General features: G+C 40.9%; 1 protein-coding gene across 1 annotated transcript in view; it reads right to left on the bottom strand.

The window, feature by feature from the left end:
• AFF3 (AF4/FMR2 family member 3) overlaps nucleotides 1–22,125 on the bottom strand; it is a 279,809-nt gene that overhangs the window by 123,568 nt on the left and 134,116 nt on the right. The window contains exons 3-4 of the mRNA XM_040336366.1: nucleotides 18,911–18,947; nucleotides 10,910–10,961 (exon numbers count right to left, since the gene is read on the bottom strand). Coding sequence (XP_040192300.1) covers nucleotides 10,910–10,961; nucleotides 18,911–18,947 — 89 coding nt within the window. The remainder of the gene's footprint in view (nucleotides 1–10,909; nucleotides 10,962–18,910; nucleotides 18,948–22,125) is intronic.

Below are 22,125 nucleotides of genomic sequence, written 5' to 3' on the forward strand. Positions count from 1 at the left end.
AGAAAGCCTTGTATCCTCTGATTTGCCGAGGTAGAGATATGGGGGAGGGTTACATCACAATATAAATCTCGTCCAACAAGAGGATGCCTTGTACTCAGGGCTCGAGTCCTGAGGTAACGCGTGGGAATGGCATTCCTGTACTTTTCCACAGCAGTAACGCCATTCCGATTAGCAGCCGCGTGCTACAGGACTGGCCTCAAGCATGCGAGCTGTGGCAGGCAGCGTGGGTGTATGGGAAGGGGGGGCGTCCGTACAAACAGGGGGCGTTTTGTCCTGAGTGCCACACATTCGAGTGAGGGGTTTGTCACCCCAGCGCCCGTCCTCCCCTCCCTCATTCTCCTTTTCCAGCAGCCACTGTAACAAAGTCCCACCTCCAGTTATAGGTGGCAAATTGAATCAGTGTGACGTGTATTATAGGAGTCGGTCTAGGAGGCGGGACCTTATTACAGCGATCACTGGAGGAGGAGGACTGAGGGAGGGGAGGACGGGTGCACCAGGATATTCAAATCCAATATCCAGACACTGATGAAGCTGCATTGCTTGGCACTGGTGAGGCTTCATTTGCTGGACACTGGTGAGGCTGCATTTGTTGGGCAGTGGTCAGGCTGCATTTCTGGGAAGGCTGCATTGCTGGGCACTGGTAAGGCTGTGTTGCTGGGCATTGGTAAGGCTGCATTGCTGGAAACTGATGAGGCTGCATTTGATGGGCACTGATCTGGCTGCATTTGATGGGCACTGGTAAGGCTGCAATGATGGGAGCTGGTAAGGCTGCATTTGATAGGCACTGCTCAGGCTGCATTTGATGGGCACTTGTAAGGCTGCATTTATGGACACTTATCACGCTGCATTTGATAGGCACTGATGAGTGAGCAGCCTTTATATATATATATATATATATATATATATATATATATATATATATATATATATATATATATAAAATATATACCGGTATATATTATATATATGATATATATTAATTTATGGTATATAGTATGATGGCCTGAATTTATGCGAGGAGCCTGGGGATATTTAAAGCACACCATTTACCTGTGGTCCTTGTAGGTTACGGTTCCTGATACCTCATGTCTCTAGGCTGGCTCTCCCCAGCTCACCTCATGCTTACAAGTCTGTTCACTCTTCTTGTATAGTAGCCACCATGTTGTATTTAGTTATTTGATTGCTCTTGAATGTAATAAGATACATTCTTTATGAATGTAAGCAGACACAGTTCCTTTTAAGTCTGATATAATATATTCTTAAGCAGGGGTAATACTTTTTGTGTTTTCTATTGTGCCAGCACATGTGTTCAGTGTGTAGGACAATACTTTAAGTAACTGTGTCAGTGCTATCAAGTGGCAAATGAATGACTATTGTGGTGATCTAAAACAGCATTCATCCTGACTTCTGTATTTAGGTGATCTCAAGGAACCACCCAAACCAGACATATTTTACTACTGTTTTTTTTTTTTTGTTATCTGAAAATCCTTTGTAATGTAGTTCACTACATTTAGATATAATCATTAGAGGTTATATGTTATGGCTTTCCCTGCCAAGATCTGATCCTGGTGTAAGATCTTCAGTGGATGTAGAGTCCAGTTCAAAGGGGGCTCAGTGTAATGCCATGTACACACGATCGGACATTCCGACAACAAAAACGTGGATTTTTTTCTGACAGATTGTTCGCTCAAACTTGTCTTGCATACACACGGTCACACACATGTCAGAAATTCCGAGCAGCAAAAACATAGTCACGTACAACACTACGACGAGCCTAGAAAAATGAAGTTCAATGATTTCGAGAATGCGTCAAATTGATTCTGAGTATGCGTAGGATTTTTGTGCTTCGGAATTACAGACAATCGGAATTTCCGACAAAAAATTTTGTTGTCAGAAAAATTGAGAACCAGCTCTCAAACATTTGTTGTCAGAAATTCCGACAGCAAATGTCCGATGGAGCCTACACACGGTTGGAATATGTCAAATTCTGAGCACTTAACTGTAGCCTTGCAGTCTCTGGAGAGGTACTGTGTGGATACACAACATCTGAAGCAAATGGCATGGTTCCGAAAAAAAAAACCTCTTGAATAAGACAATAATAGGGGGGTTTACTAAAACGGGAGTGTGCAAAATCTGGTGCAACTCTGCATAGAAACCAATCAACTTCTAGGTTTTAGCCTAGAAGTTTCAAAGATTAATTAAACAAACTGAAGTTAGAAGCCAATTGGCTACCATGCACAGCTGCACCAGATTATTGATGCTCCAGTTTTAGTAAATCTCAAGAGTTTGGGTCCTTCTGCCTTTCTTCTCTGTTGTCACTGGTAGTGGGTAGAATTTCCTTCTTTTTATCACAAACAGTCTCTGTATTTAATTGAGAGATGTTCTCTTCTTGTAGTTGGGGGGCTAGGAATGCTCAAATTGATCACTGAGAAGCTTGGATCATTCCCAGTTCTGGCTAAATCTTTGATGAACTTCTAGAAGAAGGAGAAAGGAGGAAAGAAAACATAATGAACCAAGTGCCCAGTGGCAGGAGGTTTTGAATTGATTTGTTAAACATTTAATAAGGTCTGCAATGGCACAAGAGTTTCTGCATAGGGTGTTAGTAGCTTGGGTAAGTAGAGAAGTATCTGAAGCATCAGGATGACCTGTGTGATTGATTGGTATAGCTTCTGCTGCTGGCGAATGTATTCTGGTTTGAAGCAACCTATGCAACTGAGTTGATAGCATGTGATTCTACCTCTGCCTGTGAAAAACTTGTACTTTTGTTTGGGCCTGGGTAGGCTTGCACTTCTGTTTGGTCATCTGGAGCTGGCTGCTTCCCTTTCAATGCAATATGCTTCCATTTTTGCGGCTTCTGAGAAGACAGTTATGAGTTGAATACATAGGGATGACAGCTGTCAGCAGGATCATGCAGTGATTGCTGTAAGTAGGGTGCTAGTGATCTTGACGGTTGTTTAGAATGCTTGGAGGAAGTTCAGTTGCAAGTTATAATTTCCTGTCATCTGCCCGTAACTTGGCCTCCAGGAATAAGCCTTTGTTGGTTAAGAACGGTAAAGTTACTTAGCTCTTGAATGGATTCCTATGTTCTAATACTTGATAGAAGAGAAGAATATATTTCAAACATACATGGAAAACTCCAAAACATGCCCAGCTTTCCAGATTATAGAAAGACTTGCTTCTAGTGAGTGAGAACAAGCGCATCAAGAATGATACAGCAGAGTAATTTCTACAGAGATCTTACTCGGAGTGTAGACAGTGATCATGAACTTTCAGTGACAAAGGCAAGTCTTTTCAGCACATAGAACATAGTGTGTTGAAGACTTTAGTAATCTGTCTTCTTACTGTTTTATTTCAAATGCTCATGACATAACTAGACCAAGTCCGTAGGGACATTGTGGCCACTTGCTGACTTAACAGAATCCATAGGCAGCTTATCTCTTCAGAAAAACACAGAAGTTGAATCCAAGGTCAAATACAAATGATGTTTTTCTGGACTTTTAAAAAGATCAGAACTTTCCCAAGTCTCAGTGCGTATGCAGCCAGCGATTAACACCACAGATGAGCGGACTGGTCGGGAAATAATTAGAGGGATCCATGCAGGGGGTGGAGGGAGACAGCCTGAGCAAGGAGGAAGGCTCACCGGGCATTCAGAGTCACAGATGGTGCAGGATGAAGTCAAGATGTTCAAAGCTCCTTTCCAAAGCATCCGCAGTGGCACACATCTGGACACCCCCCCCCCCCACAGGCCAGGTAAATTACCTTGGCGGGCTGTATCCAGCCCACGGCTGTAGTTTGAGGACCTCTGTCCTAGGTTATAGACTGATACTTTCAGGGGAATGGACACTCCCCCTGGTGCCTCCCCGGTAACTCTACCCCCACTTTGAATCCCCAGTTTTGTAGCATGCAATGGCAATTATATATAAGAACATTATAAATATATTTTGTTTCTTAATATGCAGTATCTCACAAAAGTGAGTACACCCCTCACATTTCAGTAAATATCTTTTCATGTGACAACACTGAAGAAATGACACTTTGCTACAATGTAAAGTAGTGAGTGTATAGCTTGTATAACAGTGTAAATTTGCTGTCCCCAACTCAATACACAGCCATTAATGTCTAAACCAATGGCAACAAAAGTGAGTACACCCCTAAATGAAAATTATCAAATTGGGCCCAAAGTCAATATTTTGGGTGGCCACCATTATTTTTCAGCACTCCCTTATCCCACTTGGTCATGGAGTTCATCAGAGCTACACAGGTTGCCACTGGAGTCCTTTTCCACTCCTCCATGACGACATCACAGAGCTGGTGGATGTTAGAGACCTTGCTCTCCTCCACCTTCCATTTGAGGATGCTCCACAGATGCTCAATAGGGTTTAGGCCTGGAGACATGCTTGGCCAGTCCATCACCTTTACCCTCAACTTCTTTAAATGAAGATGTGTTTGGGGTTGTGGAGGTGTGAAGGTGTGTTTGGGGTTGTTATCATTTGGCAATACTGCTCTACGGCCCAGTCTCAGAAAGGGGGGGATCATGCTCTCATTCAGTACAGTGCATAATCCATTCCAGGAGAATGCTTATAATCCAAAGTACTCGCATATCAAAGCGAGTTTCCCCATTGAAGTCAATGTAAACAAAAATAATTTGTTAAGCATTGACTTCAATGGCATGCAATACCGCATGTGGCCAGAGGTGGGGGGCGCCAGAGAGCCTTGGAATCACTTGGAAAGGCCAGAGGACACCTCGGCTGACCTCGGCAAACCTTGAAAAGGCTTGGGAACGGACCATTTCTGAGTCTTTCCGAGCATTTCCGAACAGCTCCGAACGGCGCTGATCAGCTCCGATCAGTGCCGTTTGGCTTTGCTCGGCTCTGGCGCCTCCCACTCCAGGCCAAACGCGGTATTGCACACCGCTTTGGCTTGAATCACTCGCAAACCGAGTTAGGATTTTTTTTAAATACAGTGCTCATTTTCCGAAACGTTTGTTAACTGCGTTACTCGCAATCCGAGGTTCCACTGTACATGTTGGCATTCATGGTTCCCTCAATGAACTGTGCCCAGTACCGGCAGCACTCATGCAGCCCCAGACCATGACACTTGTCTTTGTACTCACCTGGTTGCTGCTACACACGCTTGACAATATCTGAACCAAATACATTTATCTTGGTCTCATCAGACTACAGGACATTAAATTCAGAAGTAAATAAATCACTAATTAGGCGCTCATGGAAATTAAATTGACATGTATAAATATATAAGCTGCTATTATAACATAACATTCTAAAATCACATGTGCATTAAAACTATCAACCCAAATTAAGAAGAAAATAAGGGTTCCAGTAATCCATGTACTTAGTCTGCTTGTCTTCAGCAAACTTTTTGCAGGCTTTTTTGTGCATCATCTTTAGAAGAGGCTTCCTTCTGGGATGACAGCAATGCAGACCAATTTGATGCAGTGTGTGGCGTATGGTCTGAGCACTGACAGGCTGACCCCCCGCCCCTTTAACCTCTGCAGCAATGCTGGCAGCACTCGTACATCTATTTCCCAAAGACAACCTCTGGATATGACGCTGAGCACATGCACTCAACTTCTTTGGTCTACCATGGTGAGTCCTGTTCTGAGTGGAACCTCTCCTGTTAAACCGCTGTATGGTCTTGGCCACCGTGCTGCAGCTCAGTTTCAAGATCTTGGCAATCTTTTTTTTATAAATTCTTTATTTTAGTTTTACAGTTCGGTTACTTTAAGCATAACATCTTATTTTCCTTAACATTAGTTACTCTTTCACCAACCATAACAGTTGTGTGGTTCTACTTCAACTATCTCATCATTTTAATCACACTTTTATATAGGTCTACTATAGTGCCATATTTTCATTCTATTTTCATTACCTTGTTCCCCACCCTGGTTATCCCCCAATACAAGAAGAACAAGTATCATAGAAATTAAAACTTAGAACATAAATATAGAAAGATAAGAAAAAGAGAGAAAGGAAAAGAAGAAGAAAGAGGAAACAAAAAAAAAGCAAAAACTCCACATCTCCCCTCCCTCAGCTTCTTCCCCCTCATGTCAATTTTTCACTATATATAATATAGGGAGTCCAGATTTAGCGATACTTGACCTCCTGCTCCCTTAGCCTCATTGTGAGATTTTCCATTTGTTGAATTTCTGTTATTTTAGCAAACCATTATGGTCTAGTAGGAGAGACGGTACTTTTCCATAGAGCTGGAATACATGCTTTAGCTGTCTTAAAGCGGGAGTTCACCCATAAATGCTGTTTTTGCTCTTTACCCTTAGATGTATGCTCATTTAGTCTAGGGGAATCGGCTAGTTGTTTTAAAATCCCAGCATTACTTACCGTTGTAGAGGGCGATCTTCTCCGCCACTTCCGGGTATGGGTCTTCGGGAATGGGTGCTCCTTCTTGATTGACAGTTTTCCGACAGGCTTCCGAAAGGCTTCCGACGGTCGCATCCATCTCGTCACGAGTAGCCGAAAGAAGCCGAACGTCGGTGCGGCTCTATACTGCGCCTGCGCACCGACGTTCGGCTACTTTCGAAAAATCGTGACGCGATGGATGCGACCGTCATAAGCCTTTCGGAAGCCTGTCAGAAGACTGTCAATCAAGAAGGAACGCCCAGTCCCGCAGCCCATACCCGGAAGTGGCGGAGAAGATCGCCCTCTCCAACGGTAAGTAATGCTCGGATTTTAAAACAACTAGCCGATTCCCCTAGACTAAATGAGCATACATCTAAGGGTAAAAACAGCATTTTACCGGCGAACCTCCGCTTTAAGTATATGTCTCAGCAAAGATTTTTTATATTTTTCGGATGATAAAGGGATATCAAACAGCAAAAAGGCAGCAGGATTCTCTCCAAGAGACACATTTGTAATTTCTTTAATTGTTTCAGATACCATTTTCCAAAAATCTTTTATACCCGGGCATTCCCAAAAGATGTTTACCAGAGTGCCCACCGATCTTTGACATCGCCAATAAAGATTCGACACCTGTGGCAATATCCGATTCAATACTGCTGGGGTTCTATACCATCTACTCAGAATCTTACACCCCCCTTCTTGGTATCTAGTTGCCAATGATGCCTTATGTGTGAACCTGAATATCTTATTTCTCTGCATCTCAGAGAATGTGACCCCCAGATCTCTTCCACATGCCTGTATAAAGCCCAATTCTTGTGGGGCTTTTGATTCGGTCAACAGGGCGTACATTAATGATAGTGAATGTCTCACCAAGTCCCCCCATTGTCTGAGATGGCTTTTTGATAATAAAAAAAAAAGTCCCTCTTTAGACATATCTTCTCGAACTCAGATGGTATAGATATTTCTGTTATTCGCTGTGAAATTGATGGAAGAAAAGCATTAAGCTGCATTTGTCTAAATGGATCCACTTCCTCTGATTAATTCATGCTCTATCTCCTCTCTAGACATCCAGGGTCTTGGCAATCTTCTTATAGCCTATGCCATCTTTATGTAGAGCAACAAAAAAAATGTCAGATCCTCAGAGTTTTCTTTGCCATGAGGTGCCATGTTGAACTTCCAGTGACCAGTATGAGAGAGAGCAATAACACCAAATTTAACACACCTGCTCCTCATTCACACCATAGACCTTGTAACACTAACGAGTCACATGACACTGGGAGGGAAAATGGCTAATTGCACCCAATTTGGAAATTTTCACTTAGGGGTGTACTAAGTTTGTTGCCAGCTGGACAGAACATTTACACTGCTATACAAGCTGTACATTCACTACTTTACATTGTAGCAAAGTGTAATTTCTTCAGTGTTGTCACATAAAAAGATATAATAAAATATTTACAAAAATATGAGCGGCGCACTCACTTTTGAGAAATACCGATAGCTTCACAATGGGCTTAAAACGGTGGGGATGGAGAAACAGCACTTCACTAATCTTCCCAGTTAAATGGCTGTGCAGGGGGGCATGTCATCATAAATACAGGCAATATACCGCTCCAGGTAGCAGTCCTAAGACTTCACTTCCCCTGCATGTGAAAGGGTGTTGGCTCTGCATGCAACAGATGAATGAAAGAATCTGGACAGCCGCACTCCAATATGCTCACCTTTATTGAATAAAAAAGACAGTCCATACAACAAATGGAGGTAAAGGAATTACTTTAATTCCTTTACCTCCTGTGCTGTATGGACTGTATTTGTATTCAATAAAGGTGAGCATATTGGAGAGCAGCTGTCCAGATCATGTCATCGTAAGTCTTGACCATTGCACTGACCATCACACTAATGTATCATGAGTTGTAGATATTGGGGAGAGGGAGAGAGAGAGAGAGAGAGAGAGAGAGAGAGAGAGAGGGAGAGGGAGAGAGGGGTAAGGGGGAGAGACAGAGAAGGAAGGGGGAGAGAGAGAGGGAGAGGGGGAGAGAGAGGGAGAGGGGGAGAGAGAGATGGAGAGGGGAGAGATGGAGAGAGAGAGAGAGGGGGGGTAAGGGGGAGAGAGGGAGGGGGGGGGAGAGAGAGAATTCTGCATTTAATCAGACTTTTAGTGGACTAGCATAACCTTTTAATATTATAGCTATACTGTATAGTAACAGGTGTCTAATATCTAAATGTATTTTTTCAATATAAATCCATCTAAATGTAAAAGCTTCATTATCAAATTTAACAACATTTTTTTTTTACACATTTATCATCTTTCATGTGTACCAATATCTTAGCTATATACATGTCCATAAAAACTACTACTGAGTCTAAGGAGAGGTCTTTACACAGAACTATGAAATGTATAACTTTTTCAGTATGGCCAGAGTTACCGCTTTCCGCATATGCCTCCAGATGGCAATACAGCTCTTCCTTACAGTTCACATTTGGTTGTTCAAAAGAGCAATTATATCATACTTTGTAAATGCTGTGGTAGTAAAGTACCATGTAGTAGGAAATTATCTTGCTGAGTGCCTGCCAGGTTTTCTGATAACTCTTTCAATATATGCCAAGACATAGTTATATCTTTGACTAAATCTTCAAAAAAAAATAGGGCAATCGTGACATTTATATTTGCTGATAGCCCATTATACCGCCAATTTATTGGCGGTATCAAAGCCATTGACAATGGGGGTTATTTAGGAAAGGCAAATCCACTTTGCACTACAAGTGCAAACTACAAGTGCAAAGTGCACTTGAAATTGCACTGAAAGTGCACTTGGAAGTGCAGTCGCTGTAAATCTAAGGCCTAGTACACACGAGAGTATTTATCCGCGGATACGGTCCAGCGGACCGTTTCCGCGGATAAATCCTCTTGAGGATTTCAGCGGATTTGGATCCGATGGAGTGTACTCACCATAGGATCGAAATCCGCGCCGAAATCCCCTCGCGATGACGTGTCGCGCCGTCGCCGCGATGATGACGCGGCGACGAGCGCGACGCTGTCATATAAGGAATTCCGCGCATGCGTCGAATCATTACGACGCATGCGGGGGATCCCTTCGGACAGATCGATCCGGTGAGTCTGTACAGACCACCGGATCGATCCACGGGAGCCAATTCAAGCGGATAGATTTGTAGACATGTCTACAAATTTTTATCTGCTGGAATTGGGAAATTTCCGCGGATAAATATCCGCAGGAATGTACACACCATAGAATCTATCCGCTGAAACCGATCCGCTGAGATTTTTCAGCGGATGGATTCTATGGTGTGTACGGGGCCTTAGGGGTAGATCTGAAATAAGGGGAAGCTCTGACGATTTTATTATCCAATCATGTGCAAGCTAAAATGCTGTTATTTATTTTCCTTGCATGCCCCCCTTTGGATCTACAGCGCCTGCACTTCCAAGTGCACTTTCAGTGTAAATTCAAGTGCACTTTGCACTTGTAGTTTGCACTTGTAGTGCAAAGTGGATTTGCCTTTCGTAAATAACCCCCATAGTGTTTTTCTTGCTATGCTTTGTTCAAATACTCTTCCTGGATAGGTAGGGTGAAGCAAGATGGCGGCGATGGCATTGAATGTGATGAGCGCATGCCCATCGTAGTTGATGACGTCATCACATTCGTGCCATTCAAAAGAACGGCGGTTCTTTTGAATCGTACATGTGTACACTCGGCCGGCAAGAAAATCTTGCCAGAAATTTCATCAGGAAAAACAACGTTTTTTTCCCTGACGAGAATGCGGGCCGTGTGTACAGGGCTTGAGACTTACTGTACAAATGCAAAAATAAGATAAATCCCAACACCCTTATTTATCAGACAGATCAATTGAAAGTGCTCAAATACATCTTATAACCAGGTTCTGAAGAAGCTCTTGGGGACTGTGAAATGCATCACTAAATATGGGTGTTGAGATTTATCTTATTTTTGATTTTGTGATCTTTACAATAAGGCTAGGTTCACATCTTCTTGTTTACTGCATGTTATGTTTGAGCAGGCACTACAGCCCATTAATTTGATCGGGCTGCTATACCTGTAGGAAATGCAGGGAAATGATCCCTGAACCTTTTTCCAAAACTCGCCTGCTGCAGCACCATGTAGTTTCACACACCCAAAAACATGTTTCAATTTCGGATGTGCGACGGTGCCATACCCATTCCTGCACCTGCAATAGAGTGAACCTAGCCTAAGTCTTATATTATGATTTTATGTAACAGATATGTATTTTATAAAATGGGTGATCACTTTTAATGATGAATAAAATATGTTTTTTTTTAAAAGATCCATTAAAAGGTGGCATCTGATTACTATTTTCCTCTTGGATACATTTAAAGTCCTACTTTTTCTGTGGTAGGTACTACTGTACATATAGTATATTATATCTTTGTGATTGTACCTTTGCGGAAATAAACCAGGCTATTCTGTGGCCTCCACTCTCTATGTGTCTGTAGTCCTATTCATTGCGATAAATTGAAAAAAAACAAACAAAACAAAGGCACTTACGATGTTTGAGCCGAACAATCAGCTGGGCTTCTGATCTTTAAATCACTGTGTTCTTGAAAAAAAAAAGATAGGGTTAATATCTTTTAAACAAAACCAAAATATGAATGGATAATTTATTACATTAAAAACATTTTTACTGTTTTCTGGGAGTGAAATATATTGCAGCATGGATAGGATAGTGGAAAACGGATCTCTCACCAAAAAAAGAGCACTTGTACATGCAGAAGTTTACTAATTAATTTAAAGGAAACATAAGACGAGCAGGCAAACTGCCATTGGTGGCCTCTCCTTCTGAAAATGCTGGATGCCATGTAATTATGTTTACCCTCTGGCTTCAATACTTTGAGTCAGTTTCAGGATTACAGCCAGACAACTAGCATTTTCAGAACTAGCACAATAACAACAGCCCCCATATTGATTTATTGACTGGGTTACTGCAAAATGTAAAGCCAAAAATGTGATCATTTTTTTTGTTCATTTTGGTTAGAGGAGGGAATTTATAAAACCTGTTAGTGTTCTTAAAGGGGTTGTAAACCCTCGTGTTTTTTCACCTTAATGCATCCTATGCATTAAGGTGAAAAAACACCCGGCAGTGACTGGCCCCCCAGCTCCCCGTTTTCCTTACCTGAGCCCTGGATTTTCACCCGGCCGAGACACGCTCTTCCTTTTCCCGGGGTTCTTGGCTCTTGATTGTATAGATTGATAGCACTGCAGCCATTGGCTCCCACTGCTCTCAATCAAATACAATGATGTGGGCACCGGAGGGTGGGCCGAGTCTTACATTCAGTGTCTATGGATGCCACATGATGGACTCGGGAGCGTGCCTGCAAGGTAACCCCCCCAGGAGAGCGCTTCTCCTAGGGGGTTATCTGATGAGAGGAGGAGCCACTAGAGCCACCGAGGGACCCCAGAAGATGGTTTTCGGGGGCACTCTGTGCAAAATTAACTGCACAGTGGAGGTAAGCATGATTTATTTTTATTTATTTTTTTTAAACTTGAAGCTTTACAATTGCTTTAAGCTGGATACACACTATACAATTTTCTTTCGATTTTTTCCTTTAGATTTCCCAAAATCACATAATATCAGGTCAAACCTTTTTTTTAAAAAGGGTTTATATTCACAGTGTCAATAAGGGTAATAAATGTAGCACAGTTCAGATCAAAGTTATTGTTGATCTAGAAGTTTGATGGAGCAATACTAAATGCAGTTCTTTACATGGATTGATGGCAGTTGAACTTTGTTCAACTTGCTAGAATGTGACTGTCTTAAGACAAGTGAAAATTTTGCTTTATGGTGTTAGGATTTAAGGATGTAGCAAGGAATATCTTGTCTCACCTACATCAAGTGTTGGTTAATAAATGGGAGGGTGGAGGTGTTTAGCAAGCTCTGAATTCTATTGTAACCAACGTGTAGAGTTGTGTGTGCAAAGTCAAGGTCACAGGTTTTTAGGTGGCACCTTCAACAAGCAATGTCAGCCATAGTTGTTTTTTTTCGAGAAACAGTGACAACCATGCATGTATCACTAGAGCCAGAGAACAACCTTGAGTACTAGCAAGATAAATATGCTATTAGGCTAACTCTGTACCTCAATCTGTCTGACTATCTCCTACTCTGTCTGCCTTTAGGCAATCCCTGAAAACTCATCTTTTCAAGGACGTCTATTACACATCACCTCCAACTAGATGAACGTTTATCTCTTCCATAAGCTCAGTCCCCCCAGTTATAACCTTTTGTACCACTTGCCCCACCCTATTCGATTGTAAGCTCTTATGAGCAGGGCCCTCCTAACCCTCTTGTATTTTATTATATTGTAACTGCTGTCTCCCTATATATTGTAAAGTGCTGCGCAAACTGTTGGCGCTAAATATATCCTGTATAATAATAACCTCAGTAAGAGGTACTTTCTTTTCTAGTAAAGCAGTAGAAGATACTTTAGTAAGATCTCTTTAATTGTGAATTTGTTCAATTAAAAATAAAAAGCATTTCCATGAAATGTTATGATTTCTACTCTCCAGGTATCAATATGGTGAGACCCCCTACAGCTCTTTCAAACAACAGCAGAACCTTGATCTTGCTGCTCACATCATCCAATTAACTTAAATATGTACAAACATGAATAATAATTAACTAAGCTTTGTATGAAGACTTTCTATGCCAAATAGGCAAGTTGCCTAAATATGAACACAACTATTTATAATTACACATAGAAATATAGAAAATGCTATTGTGTCTGATTGTAAATTGTCTTTAAATGCAAAATTTGTCTTTGTTTACAAGGGTTTCAGAAGGTAAATTTGAGTCTGAAGGGCTGTGTGTACCGCAAGCTTTTACAAAGCATTTGCAAAGTTATCACCATCTGAAACTGAAGAGTATCAACTCCAAGTAAATCTCTGTAAATAAAGGTATATCAATATACTGTATGTTCATAGATAAAAACACTTTTCACATTTAATTGGTAAGCACCTTAGTAAGGCTCAGGGTCACTGAGCTTCCTGCTCAGTGCATGAGAAAGGGTTAGAGTGGGTGAGCTGGAGGGTGGCGGTGCAAAAATTTCCGCCTCAGGCGACACCAGCCCCTAGCATGCGCCTATGTGTAGCGTAACAAATATTACTGAATTGGTATACGGTGCTATTTCAAACCAGTGTCCATGCTTGTGCAAAACAAAAACCCAATGTACTTTGTAAATATGCCTTTATACACATCTTTTTTCCTAAGGGGAAAAGTTTAAGCAAAGCCACGAAGATTAATTAGCACTGTGATCTAAAGTTACTTTATAAACTTGGTAATTTTATATCATTTTAAATCAATATCTGAAATCCATGACTTTTTATGAAACAATATGAATCAGCATGTAATCCACATTGCATTTTAATGATCAAATACATGAAATTACTGCCCATGTTATAAATCCAGTTTTACAACAGGCTGCATTCTAAATTAGTCATTATATCAACACAGTGTAAGAGGCCTTTATATTTACAGCTAAATTCCCATTTTTACGTTACACATAAACAAACTTTAAATTGGCCTTAAAAAGTGAATGTGTTATGGATGGGGCTCTTATATTTCTCTTCACTTTTTAATATCCACAGAAAGTAAACTGCGTCTTCATCCCAGGGAATAATAGCTCATTCTGTTGATTCTTTATTGTTGTTTACCAAAGAAATTTCCTACAAAAATTACACCAGAAACTTGTTCCTCCCAGGCATTGTGGTTTACAGAGATATAGTACATCTACACATTTGTCATTTAAAATGGCCTAGTTTTGGTTTGGTTGCTACTAAGTAAGTAATATTTTCACATATTACATTTTTAACGCAAATAATATAACAGGCTATCATTACAAAGAAAGACTATCAAAGTTAGTGACCACATCATGACATCCTTTCCCCCACCCTTGTCTAGTCATCGTGTTCATAAATATATAAACATGACTTTTCGTAGACAATCAGGAATACCCTGCTTGATTGTGGTCTTTATGAAAACATAATGGTCATTACTTCACACATCCCCATTACATGTGCCACGTACACATGATCAGAATTTCTGATGGAAAAAGTCAGACGGAATTTTTTCATCAGATATTCTGACCGTGTGTATGACTCATCAGACTTTTTCAGTCGGAAATTTTGACGGACTTAGAAAGAGAACATATTCTTATTTTTTCCGACGAAAATTCTGTTAGTCTGTATGGAATTCAGAGGGAGAAAAAAACATGCATGCTCGGAAACAATTAGACGCATGCTCGGAAGCATTGGACTTCATTATTCTAGGCTCGTCACAGTGTTGTACGTCACCACATTTTCGATTTTTGCAGTGCCTTTGTCCCAATAAAATCCAGGTTTGATGAAGGGTAGGATAGGGAAGAGTTTTATGACGGGTAGGATAGGGAAGAGTTTTATGAAGGGTAGGATAGGGAAGAGTTTTATGAAGGGTAGGAAAGAGATTTATGAAGGGTAGGATAGGGAAGAGTTTTATGAAGGGTAGGATAGGGAAGAGTTTTATGAAGGGTAGGATAGGAAAGAGTTTGATGAAGGGCACGATAGGGAAGAGTTTGATGAAGGGTAGGATAGGGAAGAGTTTGACGAAGGGTAGGATAGGGAAGATATAAAATTGGGGAAACAACTGCGCTATGTTGGTTAGAAAATGTGTAGCCTGAAACTAGATTGATAAGCAGCAACTAATCTGTGAAGTAACAGTGTGTAAAATTAAGAAAATAAATAGTGGCGCTAAATCTTTTGTGATAAATGTATATACTACTACTGAGGGAGTATATCAAGTGCATATACTAAATTAAACCTGTGAGGTAAGAAAATATACGAATTCCAAATAGTGGATAAACTTAAATAAACTAGAACAAGAAAACATATAGTGATATGGAATTATGCAAAATAAACTACCACTGAAGGAACATATCATGTGCATATATCACCAAACTGTTAAGAGCCGTTTAGCAATTCAACATAAGTGCTCAATCTTCAATAGACAACTTATAACAATGAAGTAAATTCCTTGTGAGTCTGTTGAATATATTGAACAGTGACATAAAAAAGTGAAAGTCCATTCAATTAGATATATGAAAGAGTCCATAAAGTTGTGTGGTATATTAAACACCCGTGCATACTCCAAACAACTGCACTCTTGTGATACCGTATGGAACCCAGTGTGAATCCATGACCATTAGCCAAGTAGTCTGCTTACCAGATCCTAAGGTCCTAATGGACCAAATTCAGCATGTAAAAAATCCAGCAGGATAGTGATAACAGCTGTATCTGCAGTATGGTATAATGTCAGATGGACTCCAAACTCAAATCTCTCATTGGCAGTTATTTCTGTGAACAAAGACAAGCCTTGAGCCTGTTGCACCGGCCGGACGCTAAACAGGCAAACCCGTCCGTGTAGAGATCAAGCGAATGAGGGTGATGACGTCAGCACGCCGCTCGTTCCGCCCCTATTTAGGATAGGGAAGAGTTTGATGAAGGGAAGGATAGGGAAGAGTTTTATGAACAGTAGGATAGGGAAGAGTTTGATGAAGAGTAGGATAGGGAAGAGTTTGATGAAGGGTAAGATATGGAAGAGTTTGATGAAGGGTAGGATAGGGAAGAGTTTTATAAAGGGTACGATAGGGAGGAGTTTGATGAAGGGTAGGATAGGGAAGAGTTTGATGAAGGGTAGGATAGGGAAGAGCTTGATGAAGTGTAGGATAGGGAAGAGTTTAATGAAGGGTAGGATAGGGAAGAGTTTGATGAAGGGTAGGATAGGGAAGAGTTGATGAAGGGTAGGATAGGGAAGAGTTTGATGAAGGGTAGGATAGGGAAGAGTTTGTTGAAGGGTAGGATAGGGAAGAGTTTAATGAAGGGTAGGATAGGAAAGAGTTTGATTAAGGGTAGGATAGGGAAGAGTTTGATGGAGGGTAGGATAGGGAAGAGTTTGATGAAGAGTAGGATAGGGAAGAGTTACATGCAGGCTGTGCCCTGGATGACAACTAAAAATTGATTATACCCCATACCAAGTCCAGACAAGAGTACAGCTTTGTTACTGCTATTGGTAATAATATGCAATTTGGATGTGTGTCTGTGTAACAGTGTGCAAAATTCAGTAATCATTTTATGTTTAGCTAATAAAAGCAATAGCATACAAGTTTGGTTGCTCAGGCTTGGTTATTAATATGCACCGTGAGAATGTTAATGGATAGGTGGTGGACAGGAGAAACATTTCTCAGAGAATGTGTCCATATTTATAAAAGGGCCCCTTGGGTAAACTGTGTTTCTGAGTTTGTTTACTAAGTAAAAGCCAGTAATGGGTTCTGAAGTCTAACAAGGGAAATACTTGGACAGGTTCTCTGGTCAACAAGTCACCATGTGTTTAATTAACACCACGTGTCTGCAGCTCATGAAAAAGCCAAAGCTGAAAATAACTGCAAATCAATGGGGCTCCTTTAAAGTCTGAGGGGTATGTGATATTGTACTGTATGAAGCAGCAAAACCTCTGGTTTATTTAGGTTTATGTTTTATGAGTTGAGAAAGAGATGTATTTGTATCCCTCATTACATTTTAATGTTTAAGCGCTTGTTGTTTTTATCAATATGGGTGGCTAGTCATGCATTTATTAATCAACTGCCTATACAATTGTACACTATAAGTGTCTTCCTGGGTCTTCCCAGTTCTTTTACATATTCCGCTATAACATTGATAACATAGATCATTGGTGACCATGGGTGGAGTTTTGGTGATGATACTGATCCTTCCACAGATGGCATATTCATTCTTCAATGCCTTTATGACTCTTTCTATGCAAAGGGTTTGTAGTAAGAGTTCATCGGTGTTCACACCCATGCGATCCAATTCCTGTCCAAATTGACCAATTTACCAATAACTTTTCTATTGACACCCGCAGCGATTCACAGGTGACATGCAATGTGGAAACTCATACTGGATTCGCAGTGGGAACCTAGCCTTACTGCTACCTTGTAAGTTGCAACCACATGGACTCTTTGGGAAAAGAAAAGCCCTGAACTATTGCAAACACAAAACTCATAAGGGTTGCAGACACCTGCCCAATCAGAGTGCTGGCTACTGGAAAAGCATGGACCCAGGATAGGAGACTTCATCCCTCTCAAGTCTCTATGAAGCCTTTCCCCTCCCAAGTCTCCACAAAGTCTCCGGTCTCCGGGACCATACTAGGATTTACTAATCTCAGGGAACACTGGAAACCAGTTTATTCTCTACCAAACACACATTCTAGAGTCCTCTGACCTGCATGAATGAGAAGCCCACATGCTGGTTAACAATTCTCATACTCTGTGAAAGGGTTTGTTACTGCCACAATAGATATATAAAGTAGAAGAGGTTTAAAGTAGTTCTAAAGCAAGAAGCATTACCTGCAAGTAAAATATCTTCCACTAGTCCCCCCCCCCCCCAGTCCCTCCTAAATACTGATCTGAAACCAGTTAGCGCTGACCTCTTTATATACTGTTTCACATAAGTAGGCATAACAAAAGTCGGTACTATGCTGTCATGTAGCCTCTATGGCCAGAGGAAGAAGTGTAGACGTCAGCCCACTGTCAGCTGAAAACAGGTCACAGGACTGCAGAATGAACTGCACTCTTGAGACCCATTGAAGTGTAGCCAAAATAGCTTTAGCTATATGTCTCCTTTAAGTCAGTTAGAAAAAAAATGTTGATTCTCATATCAAGGGTCCCATTTATCATTAGGAAAATGCATTTTTAATATGTCAGGGTAGAATACAAATTGGAAAAAGGTTTAAAGTGGATGTAAATCCAATTCATGAAATTTGACCTAAGCACATATATCTGTAGTGTTTTCCTATCTCTCTCCAAAGCAATAAGTCCCATGTCTTTCTGCTGCTCCATTCCTCTGTTAGCAGCATGATAACTTCTGACAAGTACTCTGACACAGGAGAAAAAAACAGCCTGAAATGTGTGTAGGGGTGGGTGCTATATAATGGATTAGAGTGTATGCCAAGACTACACTCCCAGTGCTGAACAGGAAGAAAAAAATCTCTAACACAATGTGCACTTTCTAAAGAATATAGCAAGTTGAAGACAGCAGATATACATGTACAACTTATGTAGGGAGATTTGTTTCAACTCTGTGTATCATCAGACGCTGTTCACTTCACTGGGTATATGAGAGGGTTTACATCCACTTTAATGTACAGAACCCTGCTGTTCTGTAACTTGAGTGGATTTAGGTAAACAAAGACTTGAGGATAAGAACTATGCCAGCCTCTTTGCTTTATTGTAAGTGCTTTATTGTAGAATTTATTGCCAATTGTTTTTGTTTGTGACCAGAGACCTTTTTTTTGCCCCAAACTAACATACCAGTTTCCATTTTTTCATACTTGCAGTCCCAGTTCTACTGCAATGAAACACATAAAACTAAATCGAATGAACGCATATGAGCATGCTCATACATCATCTGCCAACTGTTTACGTACAACATATGCAATGAAATATATATAAGAAAAAAGATTCTTACTTGGACTGCTAAATCCCATGTCACTGTGATCATTATCCTGTAATGAGCAAAAAAAAAAAAAAAAAAACACATTCTTATTACATGACATATATAATTTTCTCATTTATGTGCATAGTATGCAATACTGATTTTCACAATTTTGTGTTCTATATTTATTCTGAATTCATAAATGTATGTAATACTATATCAAACTGAATTTTTACTATAGCATTGACAGTAATAAACTTACACCCTTGGGGGCAGATCCTGAAAGAAATCTCTTGATACGTCGCGTAATTTCAAATTTTGCGCGTCGTTTCTTTGTTTTGGTATCCACCAAACAAAATACGACGGCATCTGTGTTAGATCCGACAGTCGTACGCCTTAGTACGCCGTCGGATCTAAGATGCAATTTTCCGGCTGCCGCTGGGTGGCGTTCACGTCGTAATCCGCGTCGAGTATGCAAATTAGCTATTTCCGACGATCCACGAACGTACGAGCGGCCGTCGCATTCTTTTACGTCGTTTCCGTTCGGCTTTTTCCGGCGTATAGTTAAAGCTGCTATCTGGTGGCGTATTCAATGTTAAGTATGGCCGTCGTTCCCGCGTATAATTTTGAAAATTTTACGTCGTTGAGTAAGTCGTCCGTGAATGGGGCTGGACACCATTTACGTTCACGTCGAAAACAATGACGTCCTTGCGACGTCATTTGGAGCAATGCACCCTGGGAGTTTTGACGGACGGGGCATGCGCAGTTCGTTCGGCGCGGGGACGCGCTTCATTTAAATGAAACACGCCCCCTCCTCGCCGCGAGAGATACACTACGGCGCCGTAACTTACGGCGCAAATTCTTTCAGGATTCAAAGATTTGCAAAGTAAGTTACAGCGGCGTAGCGTATCTCACATCTGCGCCGGGCACAGCGTAGGTATGTGGATCTGCCCCTTGATGTGTAATATCAACATCATAGCAAAAGTTGTCTCTTCTAAATCCATCAACCCTTCTCAATAGAGGACGTCTGGAATTAAATTATTACATTTTTTTTAGGTAATTAATAATACCCTGGGTATGTTTATTTTTATAAGATGAAAATAAATATTTATATTTTAAAGTGTTTAATAAATTCCTATTAAGATTTGGATCACACCTTTATATTTTAGGCTGCATTTTCACTTATCTGTTTTTAGGTACATGCATTTTCTATAAAAATCGACACATGAAAATGCACATTGACATGTGCTTCAACACACATTGCAAAGGACTTTGCATTGCATGTCAACATTTGCATGTGCATTGACGTACAGTGGCATGAAACATACAAGCATACTTGTAGCCCCCCTGGTCCTAAACTGGGTCTTTCATGTAAATTTAGTTTTTGGCTGGGTTGTAGACAGCTCAGACTGATTGTACAGTTTATCTAGTCTTTTCCTAAACTCAATTAGGTAGTGCATTTCTCACTGTCGCCAGTAGGTGTCACTGGTACCACAGGCCAGTATGAGATAGTACAACTAGGTTGAGTTATGAATATTTATTTTTCTTCCAGCCAGCCCAGTAGGAGGTTCTTGGCCACTGGTGTATTCTGGGAGAGGATATATACTTGGGTGGGGCCCTGTGCTTGCTCTCTTATTTCAGGCCCTCCTGGCCTGGGGATGTGCTGCTGAAGTGAGCTCTGCAAGTAGGCCCAGAAGCCTGTCTGGGACCTACTAATCCTGAGGTGGCCCTTAGGCTGTTTTGCTCAGCATGGGAGAAGCCAAGCCAAATTGAGAAGACCCAAGGGAGGACCCTTGCTGGAGAGAGCCAGGATGAAGGCTGATCTCTCAGGAGGGCCTGGTGACTCATTTGGAGGACGCATCTACATCTAAAACGTGCTTACAGTGTTGCCGAGTCAGCTTAGAGTTTCTGATACTGTGAAGTTGGATCTTGTTCTACAGCTGAAAACGTATTTTCAGTAACGCCGGGTCGGCTTAAAGGTTCTGGTACTGTGAAGCTGTACATTTTCTGGATCAAATGAGTCTGTAAGTGATCAGCTACTGGTATTTGCGACCCCCTAACCCTCTCTCCTACTAACTTCTTCTAAGGTCTACATTAAAGCTTTGAAAAGATCAAAAGTGACTGGCTCCCAATTTTTGTTCAAAACTCCCTATTATAGCCATTGATTTTGCCCTGGGGTAAATGCTAGCTAGCTTCCTGACTCTGGAGTAGTTATCCTGCCCCTACAAGACACAGTGGGGCACTACATAAGTGTGACAGGGCAATAAGGCATGTCTTGATGAGCTGAAGTGCACTATAATGCAATAATTAATAAAGTAAAATACACCATAAGCAACCTCTTAACAATAATAAATGCTCATTAAATACATCTAAAGAGCATCAGAGAAAGCACTAAAAGAATGTGAATACTGACAGTCAGTGTTGCAGCAAAAGGGCCAATTGCCAGAGGGTTCCCAGACTTCCTTTATGGAAAAATGAAACTGGTTTTCCATCAAGACTTCAGTAGTGTTGTCAAGTTTGCAGCCTTTGCCAAGTAGTTTCTATAGCAGAAGTGGAACTACCTCTGACCAGCAGGATAGGTACATAGGCAGTTACCCTGGTGAATGACATGGGCTCACAGAGGTGCAGGCCCTAACACCATCTTAATAGGCAGTTTTATTATATAATGATGGGATTGCTGATACCTTTCCAAGTGTGATTGTAGCTTTTAGAATATATTTAAGCAAGATGGTCACTAATTGTTCGGGAGAAGGGTTGATCAACAAATTGGCACTGATAAAGAATTATCTTAGAAACCACGATTACTCTTGAAAGACAAAGTGTTCTGTGCCTACTGGCTGTGAAGAGCAATGTCCTCAAGATGATACAGTTTGACGATTTAGTTAAAGATTTTTCAGATGCTTGGTGTAGGTAGAAAGACTTTTTGTAAATATTGTAATGTGATGCATAGCTGTGATGTATGACCTGCCAGTTCCAATTACCTGTGTAATGTGTACTCTTACAGTCAATAAAATTAGGGGGGGGGGGGAATCAGACAGGTGTCTTCTTTGGAAGTTTTTTTTTCTTCTTTTTTTTTTAAATAAATGCGGCTTATCATTCATTTTAGTTCACGTTTTTATTTGTCATATAATTTAATTTATATGTTGAAGGGCCCCACAGGACCAACCAGAACTAACTCCAGCACTGGGCCTTCTAAAGTAAGCACCAAGAAATACTGCATACTTTTATAGGATACATGTAATATATTA

Source organism: Rana temporaria, chromosome 2, assembly GCF_905171775.1.
Source record: "Rana temporaria chromosome 2, aRanTem1.1, whole genome shotgun sequence".
Lineage (NCBI taxonomy): Eukaryota > Metazoa > Chordata > Amphibia > Anura > Ranidae > Rana > Rana temporaria.